The sequence below is a fragment of the Garra rufa genome, chromosome 23 (genome assembly GCF_049309525.1).
Source record: "Garra rufa chromosome 23, GarRuf1.0, whole genome shotgun sequence".
Classification (NCBI taxonomy): Eukaryota; Metazoa; Chordata; class Actinopteri; order Cypriniformes; family Cyprinidae; genus Garra; species Garra rufa.
The window spans coordinates 2,734,427-2,744,404 of NC_133383.1; the positions used below are offsets into that span (position 1 = coordinate 2,734,427).

General features: G+C 35.7%; 1 protein-coding gene across 1 annotated transcript in view; it reads left to right on the plus strand.

Annotated features, from left to right (window-relative positions):
* LOC141299823 (adenomatous polyposis coli protein-like) overlaps positions 1-9,977 on the plus strand; it is a gene marked incomplete at its 3' end in the record, with an annotated part of 204,026 nt that extends 194,049 nt beyond the window's left edge. Inside the window, exons 8-16 of the mRNA XM_073830190.1 lie at positions 2,412-2,510; positions 2,596-2,974; positions 4,892-4,987; positions 5,091-5,230; positions 5,308-5,385; positions 5,472-5,588; positions 5,675-5,889; positions 5,978-7,193; positions 7,266-9,977. Of these exons, the coding sequence (XP_073686291.1) occupies positions 2,412-2,510; positions 2,596-2,974; positions 4,892-4,987; positions 5,091-5,230; positions 5,308-5,385; positions 5,472-5,588; positions 5,675-5,889; positions 5,978-7,193; positions 7,266-9,977 (5,052 nt within the window). The remainder of the gene's footprint in view (positions 1-2,411; positions 2,511-2,595; positions 2,975-4,891; positions 4,988-5,090; positions 5,231-5,307; positions 5,386-5,471; positions 5,589-5,674; positions 5,890-5,977; positions 7,194-7,265) is intronic.
* Position 9,978: the final 1 nt, after the last annotated feature.

The window sequence follows — 9,978 nt, forward strand, 5'->3', positions numbered from 1 at the left end:
TAGTTTGAAATTAGACTTTGAAATTCTAAGCAGAAACAGGAGGGTTTTTTGCACTCCATACTGTTTCCCTCGCATTAATGCCCCGTGGTATTTTTCAGACAGATGGTGCGAGCGGTATGTCGCTGGATTAGGTGCAGGGATCGAGTTTGACGCACGAGCCATACATTGTTCCCTAAGCAAAAACTTGCTCCTGTTTTTGTGTTTGCACTGTTCAGGATTTGTTTTAAAATTGGTTTATCTATGGTTAAGTTTTTTTTTTATAATGCAAATTCAGTAGTACAATAAAGAAAATAAATGTAATATATAAAATGACAAAATTAACAATTTAGACTTATTGGACTGCTTTGCAGACTGCTTTGCATACAAGGAATTTGGTATGTTTTTTAAGAGGTGAATTTCTAAAGCAAAACAATTTAATACATTTATATATTATTATTAAATAAAAATATTACAAAAGCATATAAAAAACTAAACATAATAAAATAACAATACAATAAAACACAATGCTTTCCCTTACCATAATTTACAATATGCTGAGCAAAAATTACATTTCAATATACAATTTTTTATATTTGCCGTTCATTTTATTTTATTTTTTTTTTTCAATTTTATGTGCGCTTTTTTATTTTTATATTTACATTTAGCTTTAATTTATTTTTAATATTTAGAATTAGGTTTTATTTTTTGCACTTTTCATTTTAGTTCTTCATTAAATGCTTTTGTCATTGTTTATTAGTTTTTTTCACTTGTTCAGTGTTTTTATATTTCCATTTAGCTTTAATTTATTTTAAAATATAATATATAAAATATATTTTTTATTTAAAATTAGCTTTTATTGTTTGCACTTTTCATTTTAGTTTATTAATTTTGTTATTGTATTTTTTTATTAGTTAATTTACTTGTTTCGTTTTTTAAATTTCCATTTATCTTTAATTTTTTGCACTTTTCGTTTTAGTTTATTAATTTTATATGCTTTTATTTATTTTTTTATTTTTTTTACTTGTTCAGTGTTTTGATATTTCCATTTAGCTTAAATTTTTTTAATATTTAGAATTAGCTTTTTTATTTTTTGCACTTAATTTTTTTTATTATTAATTTTTTTGTTTTTGCCTTTTTATTATTAGTTTTTCACTTTTTCAGTTTTTTTATTTCCATTTAGCTTTCAATTATTTTTAATATTTAGAATTAGCTTTTTTGCACTTTCCATTTTAGTTTTATGTGCTATTGTCATTGTTTATTAGTTTTTTACTTGTTTAAGTTTGTTATATTTCCATTTAGCTTCAATTTATTTTTAATATTTAGAATTAGCTTTTATTTTTGCTATTTTTTTATTAATTGGATGTTTTTGTAATTTTTCATTAGTTTTTTTTACTTGTTCAGTTTTTTTATATTTCCATTTAGCTTTAATTTATTTTTAATATTTAAAATTAGCTTTTATTATTTGCACTTTAAATTTTAGTTTATTAATTTTATTGTATTTTTTTATTAGTTGATTTTACTGGTTTCGTTTTTTATATTTCCATTTAGCTTTAATTTTTTGCACTTTTCATTTTAGTGTTTTAATTTTATGCATTTTTTTATATATTTTCAGTGTTTTGATATTTCCATTTAGCTTTAATTTTTTTAATATTTAGAATTAGCTTTTTTATTTTTTGCACTTAATTTTTTTATTATTTTTTTGTTTTTGCCTTTTTATTAGTAGTTTTTCACTTTTTCAGTTTTTTTTATTTCCATTTAGCTTTCAATTATTTTTAATATTTAGAATTAGCTTTTTTGCACTTTCCATTTTAGTTTTATGTGCTATTGTCATTGTTTATTAGTTTTTTACTTGTTTAAGTTTGTTATTTTCCATTTAGCTTCAATTTATTTTTAATATTTAGAATTAGCTTTTATTTTTGCTGTTTTTTTATTAATTGGATGTTTTTGTAATTTTTCATTAGTTTTTTTACTTGTTCAGTTTTTTTTATATTTCCATTTAGCTTTAATTTATTTTTAATATTTAGAATTAGCTTTTTTATTTTTTGCACTTTTCATTTTATATTGTATGTTTTTGACTTTTTTTAATTCGTTTTTATTCATATTTAGAATTAGCTTTTATTTTTGCTTTTTGTATTAATTTGATGTTTTTGTAATTTTTCATTAGTTTTTTTACTTGTTCGGTTTTTTATTTCAATTTAGCTTCAATTTATTTGTAATATTTAGAATTAGCTTTTATTTTTTGCACTTTTCATTTTAGTTTAAGGTTGTTGTTTTTTTTTTTTTCAATTTTATGTGCTTTTGTCATTTGTATTATTATTTTTTTTTTTTTTTTTTTTTTTTAGTATTCTAAACTAAAAAGGTTTTTTTAAAGACCAGTGTGTTCGTTGTACATTAAGTAAATTGTTTAAATCAGCTTTTTTTTGTTTTATCAGGGCTCAAATTCCTGTGTGGATCATGACGCGGCCAGTGAGATGAGCAGCGCAGGAAGTTACTCCGTTCCACGTCGACTGACAAGCCATTTGGGCACAAAGGTGAACTAATGCTAGATTGCCAAATCTAAAATGCCAGTTTTCAATGAGAGCATGCACCAGTTTAATGCAGTCTGCTTCTGTTCAGGTGGAAATGGTGTACTCGCTGCTGTCCATGCTGGGCACCCATGATAAAGACGACATGTCTCGCACCCTGCTGGCCATGTCCAGCTCTCAGGACAGCTGCATCGCCATGCGTCAGTCCGGCTGCCTGCCGCTGCTCATCCAGCTCCTCCACGGCAACGACAAGGACTCCGTGCTGCTTGGAAACTCTCGCGGAAGCAAAGAGGCCCGGGCGAGGGCCAGCGCCGCCCTGCATAACATTATCCATTCTCAACCCGACGACAAGCGCGGCCGGAGGGAGATCCGGGTGCTCCACCTGCTGGAGCAGATCAGAGCGTACTGCGAGACCTGCTGGGAGTGGCAGGAAAGCCATGAGCGCGGCGTGGACCAGGACAAGAACCCAAGTGAGACCCCAATATATCTTTTGCTGTCAGGAATAGCACAGAGAGATGAGACATGGTGATCATTATTTTTAGTTTTAGTATCTGTGTGGATTAATAGAAGTGGTTTCTCATCCTTCTGTTGGCTTCAACGGTGTTTTCAAAGGTTCATTAAAAATGTCTGTATATTTACTTTTTTTTGTGCAATTTTTTTGTGCAGATTTTGCTGCCATTAAAATATAGTACTTATTAATGTTTTGATATTTGCAGTTTTTATTTTAATTTTATTAATTTTGTGCTTTTAAATTTTTTTTTACTTGTTCAGTTTTTTATTTCCATTTATCTTTAATTTATTTTTAATATTTAGAATTGGCTTTTATTTACAATTTTCATTGTAATTTTAGTTTTTTATTATTTTTGTTTCAATATTTCTGTTTGGCTTTTTGTTTTTCAGTTTTAGTACTTCAACTTGATTTTTTAATGTATTTTTTTATATTTGCAGTTTTCATTTTAATGATAGTTTTATTTATTTAGTTTGGTTTGTGTTCTTTTTCATTATTTCCGTTTATCTATTTATTTTTAATATTTAGCTTTTATGTTATTTTTTGCTATTTTAATTTTTTATTAATTTTACATGCCTTTTATTAGTGTTTTTACTTGTTCAGTTTTGTTTTTATATTTCCATTTACCTTTATTTATTGTTAGAACTAGCTTTTATTTTTTGCACTTTACATTTTAGTTTTTTGCAAGTTTTTGTTAGTTTTTTGCGGTTTTGTCATTTGTATTACTTTTTTGCTTGCTAGTTTAATTTTTTTATATTTCTATTTGGCTTTAATTCTTTTGTTTTAGTACTTCAACTTTATTTTTATTTTTTGTAGTTGTTTTAGATGTAGTAGTTTTAGTACTCCAACTTCATTTATTTATTTAAAATTTTTCCTTTTTTTATATTTACAGGGTTTTTCATTTTAAATTTTAGTTTACTTTTTCTTTTTTTACATGTTCAGTTTTTTAATATTTCCATTTATCTTTAATTATGTTTAACATTTAGAATTAGCTTTTATTTTTTGAACGTTTCATTTGTTTAGAATTTTTTTTATTTTCTTTGTAGCATTTATATTAGTTTTATCTTACAGTTTAAATGTTTTTAATATTTCTATTTGGCTTTATTTATTTATTAGTTTTATTATTTCAACTTTATTTTTATTTGGTTTTTTTGTAGTTTGTTTTAGTACTTTTTATTAAAAAAAGTTATATTTGCATTATTAATTTTATGTCCTTTTTACTTGTTCAGTTTTTGAATATTTCCATTTAGCTTTAAATTAATATTAATTTAATGTGTTTTTTAGACATTTGTATTAGTTTTTTTTTTGCTTATTAGTTCGAATTTTTTTTATTTCTATGTGGCATTAATTTTTTTATTTTAGTTTTAGTAGTTTTGGGTCTTCAACTTTCGGGCAAAATTTTTCAACGGTGCAAGATTTTTAATTTTTACATTTATATTTCATTTTATTTCAGTTTCATTTCATATTGCTATGAAATCAAGGATTTAATCTAATGCATTAGCCATTTTAAAACAAACATGAGTGGCCCACTATAATCCTTTGCTCTATGTCGTTAATAACAATCCTTTCATGTATATATCACCATAAACTCAGGCATTGAAAGTAATGCATCTAAATTGGGCATTAAAAATAAACATACAAGTCAACCACTATAATATACTGGCCTATATGTCCCTAATATATTGCTTTAGTAAAAGCAGTCCTTTATTTAATTTCATCCTATGTACTACAAACTTTTTATTAATTTATAAATGTGATTCACATCAAGTGCTCTGATGGGAAGGAGCTTAATGGATGACTTAACTCTTCCAAAGAGAGTTGACACATAATGTAAGCAGAGCTGTACAACCTCTTTAATGTACTTTTGGTTTTACTGCAGTGCCTTCACCAGTCGAGCATCAGATTTGCCCAGCGGTTTGTGTTCTCATGAAACTTTCCTTCGATGAAGAACACAGGCATGCGATGAATGAGCTTGGTAGGTTTTCTAAAATTATAAATGAAACCTGTCCTCCTGTTGGTTCTTGTTGGACATTGATAAACCTAATATATTTAAATCTCATTGGCTGAATATTATGCAGGGGGCCTTCAGGCAATTGGGGAGCTGCTGCAGGTAGACTGTGAGATTTACGGTCTTACCAATGATCACTACAGTGTTACACTAAGACGATATGCTGGAATGGCTCTAACTAATCTAACCTTTGGAGATGTAGCCAACAAGGTGCGTTATTTCTCTCAAGGTGTTTGATTTGCATTCATTGCTTTTTAGTGCATTGAACTTTCTTGTTTTGCCCACAGGCTACACTTTGCTCAATGAAAGGTTGCATGAGGGCCATGGTAGCTCAGCTGAAGTCAGAGAGTGAGGACCTACAGCAGGTATAACTGTGAATAGCCATGCACGCCACCAAAAGGAAGGACATTAATCTCAAGTTATTGTACTTAAAAGCTCTATATGTCTTTAGGTAATTGCCAGTGTTTTGAGGAACCTCTCTTGGCGAGCTGATGTGAACAGTAAGAAGATTTTGCGAGAAGTTGGGAGTGTACGGGCTCTGATGGAGTGTGCCTTAGAGGTCCAGAAGGTGAGATATCTCTGAAACTGTTTAATAACTGAATGCAAACAAGCTGTTCAGTCATTAAAGACATGGTCTTGCTTCTGATCCCACAGGAATCCACATTAAAAAGCGTCTTGAGTGCCCTTTGGAACTTATCAGCACATTGCACTGAAAACAAAGCTGACATCTGTACTGTTTCTGGAGCGTTGGCGTTTTTAGTGAGCACTCTAACATACAGAAGCCAAACCAATACCCTTGCCATAATAGAAAGTGGCGGTGGCATCTTGAGAAACGTGTCAAGCCTCATTGCTACAAATGAGGAGCACAGGTAAAGTATGTTGTATTAAATCTGCTTACGTGCACAGATTTTTAACACGTCCATGTGGGAGCAAACCATTTCTTCTTATCTATTTCAGGCAAATATTAAGGGAAAACAGCTGTCTTCAGACTCTTCTTCAGCACCTTAAATCGCACAGTCTGACGATAGTGAGCAACGCTTGTGGGACGCTGTGGAACCTCTCTGCTCGTAACGCAAAAGATCAAGAGGCGTTATGGGATATGGGTGCAGTCAGCATGCTGAAAAATCTCATTCACTCTAAGCACAAGATGATAGCTATGGGAAGCGCCGCTGCTTTAAGAAACCTCATGGCGAATCGGCCTGCCAAGTATAAGGATGCCAACATAATGTCTCCTGGATCTAGTCTACCGTCCCTGCATGTAAGAAAACAGAAAGCACTAATTGAAGAACTGGATGCACAGCATCTCTCCGAAACATTCGATAACATTGACAACTTGAGTCCTAAAGCCTCCCATAGGGCCAAGCCAAGACACAAGCACAACGTCTACGGCGATTATGATGGTGTGTGTCGATCAGATGCCTATAATCCCAATGGAGTCGCCGTTCGATCTCCTTATATGAACACCCCTGTGCTCTCAAGCCCATCATCTCGAGACAACAGAGGAAATGGGGAAAGTGTCCGAGCCGAGAGGGACAGAAGTCTCGATCGAGAGCGGAGGGGTTTCCATTCCGACGCTGAGGCACCCAAGCGAATGGTGCAGATTCCCACAACTGCGGCTCAGATTGCGGTAGTCATGGAGGAAGTTCAGAACATGCACTTAACTATGGATGATCGAACCGCAGGATCCACACCAGACCCTCACGTTGTGCAAGACGACATGATCCGGCGGCAAACTGCGGTTCATGGTCACCAAAATATGTACAGCTATAGCAAAACTGACCCTTCTGGTCGACCATGCCCAATGCCCAAACTGGAGTACAGAGCTTCTAATGACAGCCTGAATAGTGTCAACAGCACCGATGGCTATGGAAAGAGAGGTCAGATGAAGCCCTCAGTGGATTCCTATTCGGAAGATGATGAAGGCAAATGCTGTGTCTACAGAAAATATCCTGCGGACCTTGCGCATAAGATCCACAATGCGAATCACATGGAAGATGACAATGGCGATCTTGACACGCCTATAAACTACAGTTTGAAGTATTCTGATGAACAGCTCAACTCTGGTCGGCAAAGCCCAAGCCAGAATGAAAGGTGGGCAAGGCCCAAGCTCTTAGATGATGAAATGAAACGGCCAGATCAGAAACCACTGAGATCGCAAAGCCCAGGATACCCCATGTACACCGAAGCCAGCAGTGAAGGAGAAGATAAGCTAAAAAAGTACCAGCCCAGGTTTGTTCAACAGGACCTGCCTGGATTTAGGGCGAGGGGCTCAAATGAACAAATTAACAGTGGGTCAAGTCATGGACTTAACAAAAAGATCTCTCAAACTATCTGCACTGTTGATGACTATGCTGACGACAAACCAACAAACTACAGCGAGCGCTATTCAGAGGAAGAGCAGCTTGATGAGCAAACTCAGAACTATGGCATGAAATACAATGAGGACCATCATGTGGAACAGCCTATTGATTACAGTTTGAAGTACTCTGATGCTTCCTCCAAGAAGGCCATGTATAGTCATTCGAAGCCATCTTCGACCCAAGGTTCCGTTAAAGACCATTTAAGCCAAGATAGTTCCTCCTCTGTGGCATCTTTGAAGAACCAGGGTAGGCAAAAGCAGCTCCATCCTTCGTCTGCTCAAAGCAGAGCAGGACCAACAAGAGCAGTTCAGAAGAATACAGCGTGCAAGGCTCCTACAATAAATCAGGAAACATTACAGACGTATTGTGTCGAGGACACACCTATTTGTTTTTCACGTGGTAGCTCCTTATCATCTTTGTCCTCAGAGGAGGATGAAATGGAGAGCTGCAAGCGTAACATCAACTCTGCAAATAACTACCCAACTCTACCCATATCAGAAAAAGAATCCACTAGTAACATTGCATCTGAACAACGCACAACTGAGAGCCAATCATCAGGCCATTATGTTCGCATTAAGCCTCCACGACATCACTTGGGACATGGAGATGCCTCCAGGCACCACAAAACAGTGGAATTTTCATCAGGTGCTAAATCACCATCCAAAAGTGGTGCCCAGACACCAAAAAGTCCCCCTGAGCATTATTTGCAAGAGACTCCACTCATGTTCAGCAGATGCACGTCTGTCAGCTCCCTTGACAGTTTTGAGAGTCATTCCATTGCAAGTTCTGTGCAAAGCGAGCCATGCAGTGGGATGGTAAGTGGGATTATCAGTCCGAGTGATCTGCCTGATAGCCCTGGGCAAACAATGCCACCAAGTCGCAGTAAGACACCACCACCTCCACCACCACGATCCACGTCGGTAAAACAAAAAGTTACTGTGCCGCCCCATTCTGAAAAACGTGATTTGGCTCCAAGGCATGCAGCCGTAAGTGCTGCTGTACAGAAAGTGCAGGTTTTACCAGATAATGATACTCTTTTACATTTTGCCACAGAAAGCACTCCAGATGGCTTCTCTTGTGCTTCGAGTCTAAGTGCATTAAGTTTAGACGAACCCTTTATTCAGAAAGATGTTGAGTTGAAGATCATGCCTCCAGTTCATGAGGATGACCTTAGTAATGAAGCAGAGCTTGAGAACGAAGACATCCAGGAGCCCAAGGTTCAAGAAAAACCACCAACGAATGAACCTGGAAAAGACATCTTGGATGACTCGAATGATGATGATGACATAGAGATTCTAGAGGCTTGTATTAACTCAGCAATGCCAACAAAATCATCAAGAAAACCCAAAAAGCAATCGCCCTCAAGCACCTCTAGAATACCCCCACCCGTGGCTCGCAAACCAAGTCAGCTCCCTGTTTATAAGTTGTTACCACCACAAAACAGAGGACAACAGCAGAAACATGTTGCTCTAGCACATTGTGAAGACATGCCCCGGGTGTACTGTGTTGAAGGAACACCCATTAACTTTTCCACTGCAACATCTCTTAGTGACCTCACGATTGATTCACCCCCAAATGAGTTGGCGGGTATTGAAGGTTCAGCTCCCCATGCAGAAGCATCTGGTCAAAGACGAGACACTCTGCCAGAGGGGAAAAGTGCAGAAGCTAAAGATACAGGTTTTTCACCTCCCATGCAGTCTGCACTGGCTGAGAACGAAGGGGACGATATTCTCGCTGAGTGTATCAATTCGGCAATGCCCAAAGGAAAAATTCACAAGCCATTTAGAGTGCAGAGGATGCCTGAACAGACTCAGCATCCATCCACTGCCACTGGTAACCTAGTTCAGCAAGACTTGGAAAAGAAAAAGCCAACTTCTCCTGTAAAACCTATGCCACAAAGCAGTGAGTACAGAGCAAGAATGCTCAAACGGCCAGAGGCTCCTAGTAGCTTGTCGGAAGCAGCATCATATCCAGATAAAAACAAAGAAACTGAAAAGCAAGAGCCCAAAGTAGTCATAAGAGAATTTGCTGATAAGGCTGAGGTGAGAACACGTCCTGGGTTTGCCTTTGATTCTCCGCATCATTACACACCAATTGAGGGCACACCGTATTGCTTCTCTCGTAATGATTCACTGAGTTCCCTTGACTTTGAGGATGATGATCTTGACTTGTCTAAAGAAAAAGCTGAGCTGAGAAAAGATAAAGAGCAAAGAAAAGTTCCCCCTTTGAAGTGCAGTGTGGAACAACCAGTAAATACCAACAGAGTATCGGCGTTTCAGACATCTCCAACAAAACCTCTTCAAAAACCAGGAGGGTTTCCACAAGCACCAAAGGAAAATACAGTTGCAGTGTGCGATGAGAAGCAAAAGTTTTCTATTGAGGACACACCTGTGTGTTTTTCAAGAAACTCATCCCTCAGCTCATTAAGTGACATTGACCAAGAAAACAACAACAAAGATTGCTCTCACAAAGATGATGCAACTCAGATGGAGGTGCCCAGGCCACAAGCCTCTGGTTATGCGCCAAAGGCCTTCCACGTTGAGGACACCCCTGTGTGCTTCTCTAGAAATAGTTCTCTTAGCTCTCTCAGTATTGATT